This window comes from Patagioenas fasciata, unplaced genomic scaffold, assembly GCF_037038585.1.
Source record: "Patagioenas fasciata isolate bPatFas1 unplaced genomic scaffold, bPatFas1.hap1 Unplaced_1, whole genome shotgun sequence".
NCBI lineage: Eukaryota > Metazoa > Chordata > Aves > Columbiformes > Columbidae > Patagioenas > Patagioenas fasciata.
Window position 1 is genome coordinate 724,532 of NW_027288510.1, and position 21,831 is coordinate 746,362.

Below are 21,831 nucleotides of genomic sequence, written 5' to 3' on the forward strand. Positions count from 1 at the left end.
CCCCGGGGTCCTAAAACCCTCCCTCTCTATGGGTCCCTATGGGTCTCTATGGGTCCCTATGGAGCTCTATGGGGCTCCTTGGATCTCTATGGGGTCCTATGGGTCTCTATAGGTCCCTATGGGGTTCCATGGGGCTCTGTGGTTTCCTATGGGCCTCTATGGGGCTCTACGGGTCCCTATGGGTCCCTATGGGTCCTTATGGGTCTTAATGGGTCTCTATGGGGCTCCTTGGGTGTCTGTGGGTCCCTATGGGGCTCTTTGGGGCTCTATGGGTCCCTATGGGGCTCCTTGATGCTCTATGGGTCTCTATGGAACCCCCAGGGTCCTAAACCCCTCCCTCTCTATGGGTCCCTATGGGTCTCTATGGGTCCCTATGGGTCTCTATGGGGTTCCATGGGGCTCTGTGGCTCCCTATGGGCCTCTATGGTCTCTATGGGTCCCTATGGGGTCCTATGGAGCTCTATGGGTCTCTATGGGTCCCTATGGGTCTCTACAGGCTCTACGGTCCCTATGGGTCTCTATGGGGTTCCATGGGGCTCTGTGGCTCCCTATGGGCCTCTATGGTCTCTATGGGTCCCTATGGGGTCCTATGGAGGTGGGTGGTTTTTTCCAACCAAAGTGATTAATGAGTTTTTAGGGTTTATCCCAAATGATGGGAACCCCCGGCTCCTTCCTTCCCTCCTTCCCTCCTTCCCTCCTTCCTTCCTTCCCTCCTTCCTTCCTTCCCTCCTTCCTTCCTTCCCTCCTTCCTTCCTTCCTTCCCTCCTTCCTTCCTTCCTTCCCTCCTTCCTTCCTTCCTTCCCTCCTTCCTTCCTTCCTTCCCTCCTTCCTTCCCTCCTTCCCTCCTTCCTTCCTTCCCTCCTTCCTTCCTTCCCTCCTTCCTTCCTTCCCTCCTTCCTTCCCTCCTTCCTTCCCTCCTTCCTTCCCTCCTTCCTTCCTTCCTTCCTTCCCTCCTTCCTTCCTTCCCTCCTTCCTTCCTTCCTTGCCCTCCCATAACCGCACGCGAGCCCCGATGCTGAGGGCCCTTGAGCTCCTCCTCGCCTTTGAAAACAACACGGCCGACCTCATCTTGTTGATGATGGGGATCTCCTGGAGCAGGCCAGGGATCTTCTGGAGATCCTCGGAACGTGGTGCTTTCTTTTGAGCCCACGACTTCTCTGCCTGGGGCCTCTTCCCATTGGACGCTCTTGGAGGAGCCACTGAGTTTTTGGAGCTTGCCACCTCTTTTGGATGAAGCTGGAGCAGCTGGGGATGGGCCTGGGATGCTGGGCAGGAAGAGCCAGGGCCGGTGCTGGACCCTCCCCAGCCCATTTCTCACTGTTCGCTCCTCCAGAATCCTCTGAATCTGATGGTGAAGATGACGAAGATGATGAAGATGACGAAGATGACGAAGATGACGAAGATGACGAGCGCGGCCCCATGCGGGAAGACATCAAGAAGCTGATGGAAAGCAAGAAGAAGCAGCAGTCGCTCCAGGAGAGCTTTGGATACCCCAGACCACCCCTTGTGCTTTGGATGCCCACACCACCCCTTGTGTTTTGGATGCCCCAGACCACCCCTTGTGCTTTGGATGCCCACACCACCCCTTGTGTTTTGGATACCCCAGACCACCCCTTTGGGGAAGACCCTCCGTATGCTGAGGTGTTGCGTCTCCTTCCTCTTCATCCTCTAAAAGGTGTCTGGTGAAGAGCAGAGCTGGAAGCGGGGGTTCCCATCATTTGGGATAAACCCTAAAAACTCATTTTGGTTGGAAAAGACCCTCGAGGTCATGGAGGCCAAGCATAACCCACCCCTGGCACTGACCTGTATCCCTGAGGACGTTGTTTTGTGACACCATGGGGACCCCGCTTTGTCCTCAGGGCCCATTGTGACATCCTGGACACCCCCCATTGTCCCCAGAGCCCATTGTGACATTCCAGGACTTTACTTTGTCCCCAGGGCCCATTTTGGCACCATGGGGGATCCCTTTGTCACTGGGGCCCATTGTGACATCCAAGGACCCCCGCTTGTCCCCAGGGCCCATTGTGACATGCTGGGGACTCCCATTGTCCCCAGGGCCCATTGTGACATCCTGGGGACCCCCTTTGTCCCTGTCGAGGGTTAAGATTCCTAACCCCAACTCCTAACCCCAACTCCTAACCCAGACCATAACGCTAATCCTAATCCTAAACCTAAGCCTAATTCCTAACCGTAAACCCAATCCTAACCCAATCCCTTAACCTTAACCCAATCTCTTAACCCTTATCCCAATCCCTTAACCCTAACCCAAACTCCTAACTCTAAGCCTAAGCCCAACCCAGACGCCTAAGCCCAACCCAGACGCCTAAGCCCAACCCAGACGCCTAAGCCCAACCCAGACGCCTAAGCCCAAGCCGAACCCTAACCCAAACTCCTAACACTAAGCCTAACCCTAACGGAAACTCCTAACCCAAACTCCTAGCCTTAAGACTAACCCTAAATCCTAACTCAAACTCCTAACCCTAAGTCTAAGCCTAAACCAAACTCCTAAGCTTAAGACTAAGCCTAACCCAAACTCCTAAGCCTAACCCTAACCCAAACTCCAAAACCTAAGCCTAACCCTAACCCAAACTCCTAACCCTATGCCAACCTTAACCATATTCCTACCCTTTCCCCCTAAACCTGAAGTCTTACTGCTTACACAAACACTATTCCCTAACCCCTAACCTTAATCCTTACTCCTAACATTAACCCTAATACTAACCCTTATCACTAACCACATCCCTACCCATAAGCCCTAAACCTAATCCTAATCAAACCCTAATAATAACAACCCTAACCCTACCCCTAACACCTATCCCTTCATCTAAACTTCTAATATTAGTCCAATCACTTACTGTAATCCTAAAGCAAGGCTAAATCAAAGACCAACCTCTGCCCCTAACTCCAACTCTAAACCTAATGCTTAGCCCTCTTACTCTAATCAGAAATCTATGCCTAAACCTAAAACCAAACTCTATCCCTCACCCAAAACCCCTCACCTTAACTCTAACCCTAATCCTAATCAAACCCTGACCCTACCACTAACTCTAACCCAAACGTAACCCTAACCCCAGCCCTACTTCCTAAAACCAACCCCTAACCCCAACCACTTCCACTGACACTACTCTCTATCCCTAACACTAATCAAATCCTAACCCTAACAGAAACGATCCCAAAGCTCAAAAGTGGCCCAAAGTGCCAAAGCAATCCCAGCTTTGATTTGCAACGGGCCCAAAGGCTCAAAGCGCGCCCTGGGATGGGGCCGTGTGGCACGAGGCTGGGGGGCAGGGAGGGCCCCACAGGGACTCAGTGCTGGTTTCTGCCCTGTGCCAGCACTCCCAGCCCCTGCTTGCCCAGAACCTGCCCCTGAAGCAGCCGCAGCCCCTCTCCCCTCCCTGCGGGTGTCTGCCCCCTGCCCACACCCTGGTGCTGCCTGGCTCGCCCTGCCCGGCCCAGCCCGGCTGCTCTCCCGGCCCCAGCCCCAGCCCTGGCCCCACTGCTGCCCTGCTGAGCTGCTCGGGGCTGGGTGCTGCCCCTGCTCGCCCACCTGCTCCCTGCGCTCGGCTGGAGCAGCCTGGGCGTCCCGGGCTGGCAGGGACACCAGGAGGAGGAACAGGGTGAGGACCATGGCCCCCACGCTCGCCCCATGATGCTGCTGCTGCCAAGACACAGCACAGCACGGCACCGAGGGGCTCTGACCTCACAGTCACATTGGAATCACCACATCTGCACACTGCTGCATGGCCTTGTGCTACACCAGCATGGAAGGAACCGAGGTGGAGAAGGGGGCACCTATTTTGGGAGGCAGCTCTGCCTGTGGGAGTGCACAGGCTCTCACTTCTTGCTTCCCAGAAATCAATCAATCAATCAATCCCAAAAGCTACATATTAATAGTAAATTTAAATAAAAAAAGCCAACTTCAAGGGTCTTTACTTGTAGCTATATTTGTCAGGCAGCTCTCTGGGAAGAAACCAGCTTTTCCTGCTAGTTTGACCACAGCTTCAACGCCTTTAAAGCCACCACTTCTGACCTCTGCTGCTCCAACACAGCCTCACAGCCCAGCAAAATCATAGTGCAGGCAGAAAGCTTCACCATACAGAGATGGAGACAGTCAGGAATACGTTCCTCTCAAAAGCAGACACTGCAAGCCACTCTTCCTCTTGCTTACCAAATTCAGACAGCGTTAGAAAACAACAACAACAAGGAAGCGAGATTCTTCTTTTATGCACCCCATTGTATGGACCATTCAACATCAAGTCCAACCGAAGTCTGAACCTCCGAATGAGAAATGCCATCTTCAAATTTCTAGGAAAATGAAGGGCTTTGAAGTGGCAAGACCATAAAATGTTCATTAAAGCACTGCCATGCAAGTCCGCACCCCTGATCACAGACCACCTGCCCTGGTACCAAAGGCAGTGATGTTCTCAGCTGACATCTGGAAAGCAGCACAAAGTCTCATGTTCTCCAGTGCCAAACATGTAGTTTGGAACTGAAACAGGGCAGTAAACCATCTCCAGTCAGTCCGTTTTCATTCGAGGACATCAGGACAAGTTCAGTTCACGTTCACCAGGAATCACAGCAGGTCCCACCCGTCCCTGCAGACCCCAACACCGCTCCTGTGCAGGGTCCCCAGGAGCAGTAAGCACAGAACAAGAAACCTCCCTTCCAAAGAAGGCCCACAGCTGCTCTTCCAACGAGCTGCATAAGCAGCAGCTGAGAACAACCTCTGCTGTAGCTGCACCAGGCTCTGCTGTCTGCAGAAGGAGAGCAGCTCCTAAATGATCCCCAGCCCTACAGACACAGCCCAGGGCAGTGATGAGGAACCACCAGAGTGCAGGGACACCTGGCCATTCAGTTGAAGCTGCTGGGGAGAAGGACAGAGGACTAGCAAGAGACAAATCAGACAAGAGAGAAGACAGAGGAGCTGAGAGAGAAACAAACACACAGGGAAAAGGACGGAGAGATGAAGGCAAAAAGGGACAATGAGCTGGGATGAGACAGGGAGGAAGAACCAGCAGGGCTGATGAGCAGGACAGAGGGATGGGGAGGGGGGAGGAGGAGAAGCAGGAAGGGGCTGTGAGCACCTTGGTGCCACCCTCGCCACCCTTGGCCACCGCCACCGCCACCCCAGTGACCACCACGGCTCCACCAATGAACTGGAATGATGGCACGGGGCGTGCGTGTGTCTCTGGGGTCCCTGTGGCCAGCTGTGTGTCCCACGGGTGTGTGTCTGTGCTGGGGCACGTATCCCATGGCTGGCATGGCCAGGACAAGCACGTCTGCAGGATGGAGCTGCCCCAGCCTCCCTGCTCCTGTGCTGGCTCTGACTCGTGCCCATGACCCAGCCCGTCTGCACATCCCAGCAGTCTCTGTGACCCAGGCCATCCATGTCCCAGCCTATCTCTATGTCCCAGCCCACCCCCGTGTCCCAGTCCATCTCCACGTCTCAGCAGCCTCTGCGCCCCCACCTGTCCTGGTTTTGGTAAAAAACAAGTTTCTCTTTTAGTGAATTTTGCCTGTCAGCCAAAGCCTTCATGTCAGCTGCATTTTCCTGGAGAACCAGACACATGTTTTGGCAAACCCAGCAATGGAATGGAAACTTATTGACAAGCACAGATGGACATCTCGCGAGAGGGGCAACGAGAAACCGGTGACCAACTGTGTATAACATTCCGTTCACGTGAATACTTCATATAAAAGCGGGAGATCACGAGGATCTCGTCCCTTTTTCCCTTCCCTTTTGCCTTTTTCCTTCCCTTCTGCTCATGGCTGACATTAGGAGAGGACCTTGCTGGTCGTCCCTGCGAACGGAGGCCAGTGAGAGACTGAATCCAGCTCCGGTTGGCTGCAGAGTCTGATCCAGGACTTTGGGTGCTGGCTCTGCAGTTGCTCAGACTTACAAGATGGGTTTTGTATATTTGTATCATTTTCTCTGTTCTTATCAGTAGCATCAGTAAAACATCTTGAACTTTTCCAACTCTCTCCCCTCTGTGCTTCTTCCCCTCCCGATCGCCTGTGCTGAGTGGGAAGGGGGGAGAGGGAGGGGCAAAAGGGGAAAGTGGGGGGGAGAGGAGGTTGACAACACATCTGCCAGGGTTTGATTGTCACCCCGCAATCTTAACCCTCGACAGGGACGGACATGGGGACAGAGGGACAGAGGGACAGAGGGACGGACAGAGGAAGGGACAGAGGGACGGACACGGGGACAGAGGGACGGACAGATGGATGGACAGACTGACCGTTACATGGGGACACCGGGGACAGGCACATGGGGACACTGGGGACAGGCACATGGGGACACTGGGGACAGGGACATGGGGACACCAGGGACAGGGACATGGGAACACCAGGGACTCTATGGGACACCCAGGGACAGTGGGGATAGTGGGGACACCAGGGACAGTGGGGACACCGGGGACAGCAGGGACACCCAGGGACACTGGGGACACCGGGGACAGCAGGGACACCCAGGGACAGTGGGGACACCCAGGGCCACCAGGGATACTGGGGACACCAGGGACACTGGGGACAGTGGGGACAACAGGGAGAGCAGGGACACCCAGGGACACTGGGGAGAGCAGGGACAGTGGGGACAGGAGGGACACCCAGGGATGCTGGGGACAGTGGGGACAGCAGGGACAGCAGGGAGAGTGGGGACACTGGGGAGAGCAGGGACACCCAGGGACAGTGGGGACACCCAGGGACAGTGGGGAGAGCAGGGACAGCGGGGACAGTGGGGACACCCAGAGATACCCAGGGACACTGGGTACAGTGGGGACACCCAGGGACAGTGGGGACACCCAGGGACACTGGGGACAGTGGGGACACCCAGGGACAGCAGGGAGAGCAGGGACAGCAGTGACACCCAGTGACAACAAAGGGACACCACAGGGATACGCAGGAGAGAACACAGGGACACCAGAGGACAGCGGGGGACACCACGGGGCCACTTGGGGACACCGGCAGACACTGGGGGAACACCACAGGGACACCATGGGACACCACAGGGACACCTGGGGACACCAGGGTCACCTGGGGACACCACAGGACACACAGGGACTCCCAGGGACACCATGGGACACCCAGGGACAATGCGGGGACACCTGGGGGACACCTGGGGCCACTCACTGGGGTCCAGGCGCAGGGACTGCTGGGCCGGGTACCACTGGGGATCTGCAGGACAGAGGGGACAGTGGAGGTGGCACCGCGGGGACACGGATGGCGGGGACAAGGGGGGGTCCCCAGGATGTCACAGTGGGCCCTGAGGACAAGGGGGGGTCCCCATAGTGTCACAATGGGCCCTGGGGACAATGGGGGGTCCGGACGGTGTCACAATGGGCCCTGGAGACAAAGGGGGTCCCCAGGATGTCACAATGGCCCCTGGGGACAATGGGGGGTGCCCAGGATGTCAGAACGGGCCCTGAGGACAAGGTGGGGTCCCCATGGTGTCACAATGGGCCCTGGGGACAAAGGGGGATCCCCTGAAAGTCACAATGGGCCCTGGGGACAAAGGGGGTCCCCAGGATGTCACAATGGCCTCTGGGGACCATGGGGAGTCCTGGGATGTCACAATGGGCCCTGGAGACAAAGGGGGTCCCCAGGATGTCACAATGGGCCCTGGGAAAAAGGGGGGGTGTTGTGACATCACAATGGGCCCAGGGGACAAGGGGGGGTTCCCTAATTGTCACACTGGGCCCTGGGGACAAAGGGGGGGTCCCCATAGTGTCACAATGGGCCCTGGTGACAATGGGGGTCCCCATGGTGTCACAATGTGCCCTGGGGACAATGGGGGGTCCTGCGATGTCACAATGGGCCCTGGGGACAAAGGGCGGTCCCCAGGATGTCACAATGGGCCTTGGGGACAATGGGGGGTCCTGGGATGTCACAATGGGCCCTGGGGACAAAGGGGGCTCCCCAGGATGTCACAATGGGCCTTGGGGACAATGGGGGGTCCTGGGATGTCACGATGGGCCCTGGAGACAAAACGGGGGGTCACCATGGTGTCACAATGGGCGTGGGGACAAAGGAGGATCCCCTGAAAGTCACAATGGGCCCTGGGGACAATGGGGAGTCCTGGGAAGTCACAATGGGCCTTGGGGACAAAAGGGGCTCCCCAGGATGTCACAATGGGCCCTGGGGACAAAGGGGGCTCCCCAGGATGTAACAATGGGCTCTGGGGACAAAGAGGGGTTCCCCACGGGGCCACGATGGGCTCTGAGGACAAGGGTGTCCCCAGGATATCACATGGGTCCTGGGGACAATGAGGGGTCCTGGGATGTCACAATGGGCCCTGGGGACAATGGGGGGTCCTGCAAAGTCACAATGGCCCCTGGGGACAATGGAGGGTCCTGGGACGTCACAATGGGCCCTGGGGACAAAGAGGGGTCCCCTGAATGTCACAATGGGCCCTGGGGACAAGGGGTGGTCCTGGGATGTCACAATGTGCCCTGAGGACAAAGAGGGGTCCCCTGAATGTCACAATGGGCCCTGGGGACAAAGGGGGGGTGCCCAGAATTTCACAATAGGCCCTGGAGACAAAGAGGGGTCCCCTGAATGTCACAATGGTCCTTGAGGACGAGCGGGGTCCCCACAGCGCCACAATGGGCCCTAGGGACAAACTGGGGTCCTGGGATGTCACAATGGGCACTGGGGACAAAGGGGGTCCCCATGGTACAACAATGGGCCCTGGGGACAAATGAGGTCCCAAGGATGTCACAATGGGCCCTGGGGACAAAGGGGGACCCTAGGACGTCACAATCGGCCCTGGGGACAAGGGGGGGTCTCCTCAATGTCACAATGAGCCCTAAGAACAGAGGGGGGTCCCCAGGATGTCACAATGGGTCCTGGGGACTACGGGGGGTCCTAGGACGTCACAATGGGCCCTGGGGACAATGTGGGTTCCCTTGAAGGTCACAATGGGCCCTGGGGACAAAGGGGTTCCCCAGGATGTCACAAAGGGCCCTGGGGACAAAGGGGGTACCCAGGATTTCACAATGAGCACTGGGGACAAACGGGGGTCCCAGGATGTCACAATGGGCCGTGGGGACAAGGCGGGGTACCCATGGTGTCACAATGGTCCCTGGGGACAATGAGGGGTCCTGGGACGTCACAATGGGCCCTATAGACAAGAGGGGATCATTAGGATGACACAATAGGCCCTGGGGACAAAGAGGGGTCCCCTGAATGTCACAAAGGGCCCTGGGGACAAGTTGGGTCCCCATGGTGTCACAATAAGCCCTGGGGACAAAGGAGGTCCCCATGGTGCCACAATGGGCCCTGGGGACAAAGGGGGTCCTGGGACGTCACAATGGGCCCTGGAGACAAAGGGGGTCCCCAGGATGTCACAATGGGGCCTGGGAACAAAGAGGGTCGTGGAATGTCACAATGAGCCCTGGGACAATTGGGGATCCCCAGGATGTTACAATGGGCCTTGGGGACAAAGATGGGTCACATGAATGTCACAATGTTCCCTGGGGACAAAGGGCGGTCCCCAGGATGTCACAATGGGCCCTGGGGACAATGGGGGTCCCCACGGTGTCAGAACGGGCCCTGGGGATAAAGTGGAATCCTGGAATGTCACAATGGTCCCCAGTGACAAAGTCGGTCCCATGGTGCCACAATGGGCCCTGGCGACAAAGGGGGTCCCCAGAATGTCACAATGGGCCCTGAGGACAAAGTGGGGTCCTGGGACATTACAATGGGCCCAGGGGACAAGGGGGTCCCCAGGATGTCACAATGGGCTCTGGGGACAATGGGGGTCCTAGGATGTCACAATGGGACCTGGGCACATAGTGGGTCCCCAGGATGTCACAATGGGCCCTGGGGACAAGCGGGGTCCCCAGGATGTCACAATGGGCACTGGGGAAAAGGGGGGTCCCCATGGTGCCACTATGGGCCCTGGGGACAAGGGGGTCCCCCGAATATCACAATGGGCCCTGGGGACAAAGTAAGGTCCTGGGCTGTCACAATGGGCCCTGAGGACAAGGGGGTTCCCCATGATGTCACAATGGGACCTGGGGACAAAGGGGGTCCCGGGATGTCACAATGGGCCCTGGGGACAAGGGGGGTCCCCAGGATGTCACAATGGGCCCTGGGGACAACGGGGGGTCCTGGGACGTCACAATGGGCCCTGGGGACAAAGGGGATCCCCATGGTGTCATAATGGGCCCTTGGCACAATGGGGGGTCCCCAGGATGTCACAATGGGGTCTTGGGACAAAGAAGGTCCCCAGGATGTCAGAATGGGTCCTGGGGACCAGAGGGGGTCCTGGGATGTCACAATGGGTCTCAATGACAAAGGGGGTCCCCATATTGCCACAATGGGCCCTGGGGACAAACAGGGTCCCCAGGATGTCACAATGGGCCCTGGGGACAAGGGAGGTCCTCAGGATGTCAGAATGGGCCCTGGGGACAACGGGGGGTCCTGGGACGTTCACAATGGGCCCTGGGGACAAGGGGGTCCCCAGGATGTTCACAATGGGCCCTGGGGACAAAGGGGGTCCCCACGGTGTCACAATGGGCCCTGGGGACAAATTGGGGTCCTGGGATGTCACAATGGGCCCTGGTGACAATGGGGGGTGCCCATGGTGCCACAATAGGCCCAGGTGACAAAGGGGGTCCCCAGAATGTCACAATGGGCACTGGGGACAACGGGGGTCCCTAGGATGTCACAAAGGGCACTGGGGACGAGGGGCTCCCCAGGATGTCACAATGGGCCCTGGGGACAATGAGGGGTCCTGGGATGTCACAATGGGCTCCAGTGACAAATGGGGTCCCCATGGTGTCACAATGAGGCCTGCGGACAATAGGGGGTCCTGGGATGTCAAAATGGGTCTCCAGTGACAAGGGGGGTCCCTACGGTGTCACGATGGGCCCTGGGGACAAGGGGAGGGGTCCTGGGATGTCGCAATGGCCCATGGGGACAAAGGGATTCCCCAGGATGTCACAATGAGCCCTGGGGACAAAGGGGGTCCCCACAGTGTCACAATGGGCCCTGGGGACAAAGGAGGTCCCCACAGTGTCACAATGGGCCCAGGGGACAAAAGGGGGACTCCAGGATGTCACAATGGGCCCTGGGGTAAATGGGGGGTCCTGGGACGTTACAATGGGCCCCGGGGACAAACGGGATCCTGGGATGTCACAATAGGCCCTGGGGAAAAGGGGGGTCCCAGGATGTCACAATGGGCCCTGGGAACAACGGGGGCTCCTGGGATGTCACGATGGGCCGTGGGGATAAAGGAGGTCCCCATGGTGTCACAATGGGCCCTGGGGACACAGGGGGTCCCCAGGATGTCACAATGGGCCCTGGGGACAAAGGGGGTCCCCATGGTGCCACAATGGGCCTTGGGGACAACGGGGTCTCCCCAGGATGTCACAATGGGCCCTCAGGACAAGGGGGGTCCCCAGGAGGTCACAATGGGCCCTGGGGACATGGGGTATCCCGACGGTGTCACAATGGGCCTTGGGGAAAAAGGGTGGTCCCCAGGATATCTCAGTGGGCCCTGGGGACAATGGGGGGTCCTGGGATGTCACAATGGGCCCCAGTGACAAATGGGGTCCCCATGGTGTCACCATGGGCCATGGGGACAAAGGGAGTCCACAGAATGCCACAACGGGTCCTGCGAACAAGTGGGGTCTCCACGGTGTCACTATGGGCCCTGGGGACAAAGTGGGGTCCCCAGGATGTCACAATGGGTCCTGGGCACAAGGGGGTTCCCGACGGTGTCACAATGGGCCCTGGGGACAAAGCGGGGTCCTGGGATGTCAAAATGGGCCCCAGTGACAAATCGGGTCCCCATGGTGTCACAATGGGCCCTGGGGACAAAGCGGGGTCCTGGGATGTCAAAATGGGCCCCAGTGACAAATGGGGTCTCCATGGTGTCAGAATGGGCCCTGGGGACAAAGCGGGGTCCTGGGACATCACAATGGGCCCTGGGGACGAAGAGGGGTCCCCAGGATGTCACAATGGGCTCTGGGGACAATGGAGGGTCCTAGGATGTCATAATGTCCTCTGGGGACAAAGGGGGGGTCTCCACGGTGTCACAATGGGCCCAAGTGACAAAAGGGGTCCCCACGGTGCCACTATGGGCCCTGGGGACAAGGGGGTCCCCCGGATGTCACAAAGGGTCCTGGGGACAAAGAGGGTGCCCAAGGTGCCACAATGGGGCCTGGGGACAAAGGGTGTCCCCAGGATGTCTCAGTGGGCCCTGGGGACAATGGGGGTGCCCACGGTGTCACAATGGGCCCTGGGGACAAGGGGGGGTCCCCAGGATGTCACAATGGGGCCTGGGGAAAACGAGGGGTCCTGGGACGTCACAATGAGCCCTGGGGACAAAGGCGGGGTCCCCATGATGTCACAATGGGCCCTGGTAACAATTGGGGGTCCTGGGATGTCACAATGGGCCCCAGGGACAAATGTGGTGCCCATGGTGTCTACAATGGTCCCTGGGGACAAAGTGGGGTCCTGGGACGTCACATTGGGCACTGGGGACAAAGGGGGTCCCCATGGTGCCACAATGGGCCCCAGTGACAAAAGGGGTCCCCATGGTGCCACAGTGAGCCCTGGGGACAAAGGGGGTGCCCAGGATGTCACAATGGGCCCTGGGGACAATGAGGGGTCCTGGGACGTCACAATGGGCCCTGGGGACAATGGGGAGTCCCTTGAATGTCACAGTGGGTCCTGGGAACAAAGGATGGTCCCCAGGATGTCACAATGGACCCTGGGGACAATGGGGGGTCCTGGGATGTCACAATGGGCCCTGGGGACAAAGGGGGTTCCCCACGGTGCCACGACGGACCATGGGGACAATAGGGTCCCCAGGATGTCACAATGGGCCCTGGGGACAATGAGGGGTCCTGGGACGTCACAATGGACCCTGGGGACAATGGGGGGTCCTGGGATGTCACAATGGACCCTGGGGACAAAGGGGGTCCCCACGGTGCCACAACGGACCATGGGGACAATAGGGTCCCCAGGGTGTCACAATGGGCCCTGGGGACAAAGGGGGTCCTCATGGTGCCACAATGGGCCCTTGGGACAAAAGGGGTCCCCAGGATGTCACAATGGGCTCTGGGGACAATGGGGGGTCCTGGGATGTCTCAATGTGCTCTGGGGACAAAGGGGGGGTCTCCACGGTGTCACAATGGGCCCAAGTGACAAGAGGGGTCCCCACGGTGCCACTATAGGCCCTGGGGACAAGGGGGTCCCCCGGATGTCACAATGGGCCCTGGGAACAATGTGGGGTGCCCATAGTGTCACAATGGGTCCGCAGTGACAAGGGGGGCCCCACCCTGTCACAATGGGCCCTGGGGTCAAAAAGGGTCCCCAGGATGTCACAATGGGCCCTGGGGAAAAGGGGGGTCCCCTGAATGTAACAATGGGCCCTGGGGACAAAGGGGTCCCCACGGTGTCACAATGGGCCCTAGGGACAAAGTGGGGTCCTGGGATGACACAATGGGCCCCAGTGACAAAGGGGTTCCCCAGGATGTCACAATGGGCACTGGGGAAAAGGGGGGTCCCCATGGTGCCAGTATGGGCCCTGGGGACAAGGGGGTCCCGCGAATATCACAATGGGCCCTGGGGACAGAGTAAGGTCCTGGGCCGTCACAATGGGCCCTTGGCACAATGGGGGGTCCCCAGGATGTCACAATGGGGTCTGGGACAAAGAAGGTCCCCAGGATGTCACAATGGGCCCTGGGGACGAAGAGGGGTCCCCAGGATGTCACAATGGGCCCTGGGGACCAGAGGGGGTCCTGGGATGTCACAATGGGCCTCAGTGACAAAGGGGGTCCCCATATTGCCACAATGGGCCCTGGGGACAAACAGGGTCCCCAGGATGTCACAATGGGCCCTGGGGACAAGGGAGGTCCTCAGGATGTCAGAATGGGCCCTGGGGACAACGGGGGGTCCTGGGACGTTCACAATGGGCCCTGGGGACAAGGGGGTCCCCAGGATGTTCACAATGGGCCCTGGGGACAAAGGGGGTCCCCACGGTGTCACAATGGGCCCTGGGGACAAATTGGGGTCCTGGGATGTCACAATGGGCCCTGGTGACAATGGGGGGTGCCCATGGTGCCACAATAGGCCCAGGTGACAAAGGGGGTCCCCAGAATGTCACAATGGGCACTGGGGACAACGGGGGTCCCTAGGATGTCACAAAGGGCACTGGGGACGAGGGGCTCCCCAGGATGTCACAATGGGCCCTGGGGACAATGAGGGGTCCTGGGATGTCACAATGGGCCCCAGTGACAAATGGGGTCCCCATGGTGTCACAATGAGGCCTGCGGACAATAGGGGGTCCTGGGATGTCAAAATGGGTCCCCAGTGACAAGGGGGGTCCCTACGGTGTCACGATGGGCCCTGGGGACAAGGGGAGGGGTCCTGGAATGTCGCAATGGCCCATGGGGACAAAGGGATTCCCCAGGATGTCACAATGAGCCCTGGGGACAAAGGGGGTCCCCACAGTGTAACAATGGGCCCTGGGGACAAAAGGGGGACTCCAGGATGTCACAATGGGCCCTGGGGTAAATGGGGGGTCCTGGGACGTTACAATGGGCCCTGGGGACAAACGGGATCCTGGGATGTCACAATGGGCCCTGGGGACAAAGGGGGGTCCCAGGATGTCACAATGGGTCCTGGGCACAAGGGGGTTCCCGACGGTGTCACAATGGGCCCTGGGGACAAAGCGGGGTCCTGGGATGTCAAAATGGGCCCCAGTGACAAATGGGGTCCCCATGGTGTCATCATGGGCCATGGGGACAAAGCGGGGTCCTGGGACATCACAATGGGCCCTGGGGACGAAGAAGGGTCCCCAGGATGTCACAATGGGCTCTGGGGACAATGGAGGTTCCTGGGATGTCACAATGTCCTCTGGGGACAAAGTGGGGGTCTCCACGGTGTCACAATGGGCCCTGGGGACAAGGGGGTCCCCCGGATGTCACAAAGGGCCCTGGGGACAAAGAGGGTGCCCATGGTGCCACAATGCGGCCTGGGGACAAAGGGTGTCCCCAGGATATCTCAGTGGGCCCTGGGGAAAATGGGGGTGCCCACGGTGTCACAATGGGCCCTGGGGACAAGGGGGGGTCCCCAGGATGTCACAATGGGGCCTGGGGAAAACGAGGGGTCCTGGGACGTCACAATGAGCCCTGGGGACAAAGGGGGGTCCCCATGATGTCACAATGGGCCCTGGTAACAATGGGGGGTCCTGGGATGTCACAATGGGCCCCAGGGACAAATGTGGTGCCCATGGTGTCTACAATGGTCCCTGGGGACAAAGTGGGGTCCTGTGACGTCACAATGGGCACTGGGGACAAAGGGGTCCCCATGGTGCCACAATGGGCCCTAGTGACAAAAGGGGTCCCCATGGTGCCACAGTGAGCCCTGGGGACAAAGGGGGTGCCCAGGATGTCACAATGGGCCCTGGGGACAATGAGGGGTCCTGGGACGTCACAATGGGCCCTGGGGACAATGGGGAGTCCCTTGAATGTCACAGTGGGTCCTGGGAACAAAGGATGGTCCCCAGGATGTCACAATGGACCCTGGGGACAATGGGGGGTCCTGGGATGTCACAATGGGCCCTGGGGACAAAGGGGGTTCCCCACGGTGCCACGACGGACCATGGGGACAATAGGGTCCCCAGGATGTCACAATGGGCCCTGGGGACAATGAGGGGTCCTGGGACGTCACAATGGGCCCTGGGGACAATGGGGAGTCCCTTGAACGTCACAGTGGGTCCTGGGAACAAAGGATGGTCCTCAGGATGTCACAATGGACCCTGGGGACAATGGGGGGTCCTGGGATGTCACAATGGACCCTGGGGACAAAGGGGGTTCCCCACGGCGCCACGACGGACCATGGGGACAATAGGGTCCCCAGGATGTCACAATGGGCCCTGGGGACAATGAGGGGTCCTGGGACGTCACAATGGGCCCTGGGGACAATGGGGAGTCCCTTGAACGTCACAGTGGGTCCTGGGAACAAAGGATGGTCCTCAGGATGTCACAATGGACCCTGGGGACAATGGGGGGTCCTGGGATGTCACAATGGGCCCTGGGGACAAAGGGGGTCCCCACGGTGCCACGACGGACCATGGGGACAATAGGGTCCCCAGGGTGTCACAATGGGCCCTGGGGACAAAGGGGGTCCTCATGGTGCCACAATGGGCCCTTGGGACAAAAGGGGTCCCCAGGATGTCACAATGGGCTCTGGGGACAATGGGGGGTCCTGGGATGTCACAATGTGCTCTGGGGACAAAGGGGGTGTCCCCACGGTGTCACAATGGGCCCAAGTGACAAGAGGGGTCCCCACGGTGCCACTATGCGCCCTGGGGACAAGGGGGTCCCCCAGATGTCACAATGGGCCCTGGGAACAATGTGGGGTGCCCATAGTGTCACAATGGGTCCGCAGTGACAAGGGGGGCCCCACCCTGTCACAATGGGCCCTGGGGACAAAAAGGGTCCCCAGAATGTCACAATGGGCCCTGGGGAAAAGGGGGTGCCCGGGATGTCACAATGGGCCCTCAGGACACGGCTGGGTCTCCATGGTGTCACAATGGTCCCTGGGGACGAAGTGGGGTCCTGGGATGTCATAATGGGCACTGGGGACAACGGGGGGTCCTGGGACGTCACAATGGACCCTGGGGACAAGTCGGGGTCCCCAGGACATCACAATGGACCCTGGGTAAAAAGGGGGTCCCCACGGTGTCACGATGGGCCCTGGGGACAGGGTGGGGTCCCCACGGTGTCAAAATGTGTCCCCAGTGGCAAGGGGGGTCCCCATGGTGTCAAGATGGGCCCTGGGGACAAAGGGGGGTCCCCATGGTGTCACAATGGGTTCCCAGTGACAAGGGGGGGTCCCCATAGTGTCACAATGGGCCCTGGGGACAAAGGTTGGTCCCCTGAATGTCACAATGGGCCCTGGGGGCAAAGGGGGGTCCCCAGGATGTCACAATGGGCCCTGGGGACAAAGGGGGGTCCCCATGGTGTCACAATGGGTTCCCAGTGACAAGGCGGGGTCCCCATAGTGTCACAATGGGCCCTAAGGACAAAGGTTGGTCCCCTGAATGTCACAATTGGCCCTGGGGACAAAGGGGGGGTCCCCAGGATATCACAATGGGCTCTGGGGACAATGGGGGTTCCCCAGGATGTCACAATGGGCCCTGGGGACAAGGGGTTATGGGGTTGTGTTAGGGGGTTGGAGGATTAGGTGGTGCAGGATTTGGGGGTGCAAGGCTGGGGGAGCAGGATTTTGGTGGGCCTGATTTGGGGCTACAGAGTCTGGGTGTGCAGGTTCCAGGGGTGCAGGATTTGGGGGTTCAGGGTTTAGGGGTGCAGTGGTTTGGAGTGCAGTGTTTTGGGGTGCAGGGTTTGGGGAAGGATGATATGGAGGTGCAGGGTTTAGGGTGCAGGATCTTGGGGTGCAGGGGTTTGGGGTGGGGGGCTTGGTAGGGCAGGATTTGGGGGTGGAAATTTTATTGGGTAGGGCTGGGGGTGCAGGATTTCGGGGTGAAGGGGTTGTGGGGTGCAGGGTTGTGGGGTGCACGGTTTGGGAGATCGGGACGTGGGGCTGGAGGATTTGGGGGTGCAGAGTTTGGAGCAGCAGGATCTGAGGGTGCAGACTTGGGGGGTGCAAGATTGGGGGTAGCAGGGTTTTGGGGAGCAGGGTTTAGGTCAGCAGGATCTTGGGGTGAAGGGGTTTGGGGTGAAGGGTTGGGTTGGACAGGATCTGGGGTGCAGGTTTTTAGGGTGCAACTTGTGGGGGGTCAGGATTTGGGGTACAGGGTTTCGGTGTCCAGGGTTTAATGGTGCAGGGTTTGGGGGTGCGGGTCTTGGGGAGGCAGAATTGGGGGTGCAGGTTATTGGAGTTAAGGGATTTGGGGGTGCAGATTTTGGGTGTTCAGGACCTGGGGGTGCAGGATTTGGGGATGTAGGTTTGGGGGGGCAGGGCTTAGGGTTTCAGTATCTTGGGTTGAAGAGGTTTGGGGGGAAGGGTTGTGTACGGCAGGATTTGGGGGTGCAGGGCTTTGGGCTGAGGGTTTGGGGGTGCAGGGTTCGCATGTTCAGGAACTGGGGGTGCAGGATTTGTGTTTGCAGGTTTGGGGAATTTTGCGGTAAAGGATTTGGGGTGCAGGGTTGGGGACGCAGGATCTGAGGGTGCAGCGTTTGGGGTGCAGAGTTAGGGGCTGCAGGATCTGGGGTGCAGGGTTTGGGGGGCACTGTTTTGGGGGGAAGGATTTGGGGGATGCAGGGTTTAAGGGTTTAGAATTTGGAGGTGTCGAATTTTGGGGTGCAGGAGGTGTGGGGTTTGGGGTTGCAGGATTTGGGGGAGAATGGTTTGGGGGTGCAAGACTTGAGGGTGCAGGGTTTGGGGGTTTGGGGCATGGGGCTGGAGGATTTGGGGGTGCAGGATTTGGAGTGCAGTGTGTGGGGGTGCAAGATCTGGGGGTGTACGAGCTTTGGGTGTGGGATTTGAAGGACAATGATTTGGGGGTGCAGGGATTGGGGGTGTAGGGTTTTGGGGTTGCTGCGTTTGGAGATTCGGGATGTGGAGGTCAAGGATTTAGGGGTACAAGGGCTGGCTGCAGGATTTGGGGTACAGGGTTTGAAGTGCAGGGCTAATAGGGGCAGGATTTGGAGGTGCAAGATTTGGTGGTCTGGGGTACTGGGGTGCAGGGTTTTGGGGTGCGGGATTTGGGGGTGCAGGTTCCATGTCTTTAGGAACTGGGCGGGGAGGGTTTCTTGGTGCGGACCTTTGAGTGCAAGTTTGAGGGGCCTTGATTTTGGGGTGCATGGTTTGGGGGGCAGGATTCCGGGTGAAAGGTTTTGAGGTGCAGGACTTGGGGGCGCAGGTTTCACACGTGAAGGAACTGGGGCTGCAGAGGTTGGGGGTGCAGCGTTGTGGGCTGCAGGGTTGAAGGGTGCAGGATTTAGGGGTACAGGTTTTGGGGGTGCAGGAGCTGGAGGTGCAGGCTGTAGGGATCAGAATATGGGGGTGCAGGGTTCTGGGGTGCAGGATCTGGGTGAGCAGGCTGTTGGGGTACAGAACCTTGTAGGTCAGCGTTTAGAGGCAGGATTTGGGGGTGCAGGGCTTTGGGGTGAGGGGTCTGGGGTGAGGGGTCTGGGGTGAGGGGTTCAGGTGTTCAGCACGTGGGGGTGCAGGACTTAGGGGGTTGGAGGATTTGGGGGTTGGAGGATTTGGGGGTGCAGGGTTAAGGGGTTTAGGATTTTGGGGTGCACAGTTTAGGGTGCACGTTCTGGGCATGTATGATTTGAGAGTGCAGGGCTTTGGGGTACAGGATTTGGGGTGCAGGGTTTTGGGGTTAGGATCTGGGGGTGCAGCATTTTGAAGTGCAGGGTTTGGAGGAGGGAGGTTTTGGGGGGGAAAGATTTGGTGGTTCAGGTTTTGGGGGTGCAGTTTTAAGAGGGTGGAGGATTAGGGGTGCAGGATTTGGGGGTTCAGGATTTGGGGCTGCAGAGTATGGGAGGGAAGGATCTGGGGCTTCAGGATTTGGGGGTGCACTGTTTGGGGGTGCAGGGTTTAGAAGTCAGGTCTCAGAGTGCAGCGTTTGGGGTGCAGGGGTTTGGTGGGAAATTTAAGGTTGCAGAGTGTGGGGTGCACAGGACTGGGGCACAGGATTTGGGGGTGCGGGGTTTCAGGGTTCAGGATTTGGAGGTGTGGAGGTTTGGGGTGCAGGGGATGGGGGTGAAGGATCTGAGGCTGCAGGGCGGTGGGGGAAGGATTCACCCCATGCTCCTGCACCAAGGCAGATGGCGAAGACCTGAACTCCCCCAGCCTGTCTCACCTTCAGCTGCCGTCGAACACGCTCTATAAAAAACTTCCAGCAAGTCTCCCTGGAGTCCACCAGCCCTCGGCCTTTGACTTCATTCCTCACGCTGTTGATTATGTTTTCTACTTCATCATCGGGGAAGAGATCAGGGATTTCACCTGAGAAGAAGGCAGGTTTGGGTTTACTGGTCTGGATTTTGTTGCAGTCGCAGAGCAAAGTGAAGCAGGTGCCTCCCTCTTCAGGGCCTTGGGGAAAACCCTTCCTTGAGAAAAATCGTTGTGCCAGGCGCCCATAGGCCCCAGCAGCAGCAAAGTGGCACAGAACATCATTCTGCTAAAAAATAAGCCCTTGTGAGAGCAACATTTCTCATAAAAGTATGAGCTAAACAAACACAGAATAAAGCCAAAGTACAGAAAGTCCATTTTTGTCAGATCGACAGTGCTGATTAGATTACAAAAAAAAATCGCAAATACCTAATATGCTATACACAATAATGAAATAATTTCAGTTTTGCAAATCAATTAGTTACCTGTACCGTTCCTGCAGCTGTTCAATGCCATTGCCAGTGCTGGTAAAATAACTCCCACATCACCAAAACATTTTAAAAGTCAGAAATCTTTTAAAAACTTTTTAAAGTTAATAGTTATGCAACTGATTGCCAAAAACATAACCAGCCAATTTTTCTTTTTTTTCTGGTTACTTAATTTATCACCTATTCACTTCCCTTCTGGCTTCTGATTTGATTGAAATCATTATTATTGAGTGAGATACTGTCAATATGAGCACTAATTACTTAGGAAAATACACTAATCAGATATCTGCTTGTTTATAAGAGAGTCTAAAATATATATTCTGTTCTAGCTCCTTAGGTGATGGAAAGAAGTGAAACAAGTAAGAAAAACAAGCCTGCAGAGAGCGGGAAGCTCTGTAAAACGTTTGTCTCTAATAAATAAGCTGGGGAATCTTCCACTAATATATTCCTTCCCCATACACTTTTAATTCTTATTATCACAGATAGGGCTGGAGCGCCGCTCCCCGCGGCCGCCGTCCTGTCCGCGCCAGAGACCGCCCCGCCGCCATCTCTAGTGAGGGCACAGCGGCCGCGCTCTCCCCGCCCCGCCACAGACACCTCATCAGCCACCGCCCGAACGGCGCCGGTACCCGAGCAGGAGGACTCGAAGGACGTTAACTCCCCCTCCTCGGCGGGGTGCGCCGCCCGCTTCCCAAGAGCGGCTCCCAGAGCGACCAGCTCCCCTCCTCCCCGGCGGCACGAGGCACGGCCTCAGTGCGGCGGCTTCACTGCCCGCGCCCAAGATGGCGGCGCGACGGGAGCGGGAAAGCGTGAGGCGCTGCAGGCGTCAGGCCCGGCCCGGGAGCCCCCAGCCGCTCCTGCTCCCACGCACCCCCCCCGTTTGCTTTACATTTGTGTATCGTATATAAATGCAGGGACAAGGAGCAGCGGCACGGAGCAGGCTGCTGGGTACGAGGTGTTCCCTCAGCACACACACCCACACCCCCCCGTCCCGGGCCGGGCCGCTCCGCGCGAAAGGGAAGGTGAGGGAAAAACAAAAACTAAAGGCACAGAGGCGTCCCGGCTGAAGCCGAGCTGTGCTCGTCTACCCTTTGAATGACAATTCCAAAGGCACATCCCCACTCACGAAAGCTGGCGGCTCCGCAGGGTCCCCAGCAGACACAACCACCGGCCGGCGGGGCCGGGGGGGCTCTGCCCGGGGAGTTCCCGCAGGGTCCGCAGTCTGAGGACAACGCTCCGCCCGCAGCCCCGCACCGAAACCGCCGGAAGGTCCCACAGCCTCCTTGTCAAGCCCAAGGGAATCCGAGCTGGGCCCGTATACGGTCAGTGCTCCAGAAGCTTCTCCGCTCCCAGGCGTTTCACTAAACGAGGTCGCCGTCTGTCAGCCGAGGGCTGTGGGCGTGACCAGAGCGCCCATCAACCGGAAGTGCCGGGCGCTTTCCTGCGGCTGCAAAGTGCTGGGACATGGGGCTGTGGGCCCCCCGGGGCGGGGCGCGGAGCTGCTGCGTCCCCCCAG

General features: G+C 58.4%; 1 protein-coding gene across 1 annotated transcript; it reads right to left on the bottom strand.

Moving 5' to 3' along the window:
- Positions 1-961: 961 nt before the first annotated feature.
- LOC139826683 (uncharacterized) lies at positions 962-21,592 on the bottom strand (the record flags this gene model as incomplete). Its single annotated transcript, XM_071803095.1, has 3 exons — positions 962-1,345; positions 19,799-19,941; positions 21,442-21,592. Coding segments are annotated over 3 exons (678 nt in total), but the record flags the coding sequence as incomplete, so codon positions are not given.
- Positions 21,593-21,831: the final 239 nt, after the last annotated feature.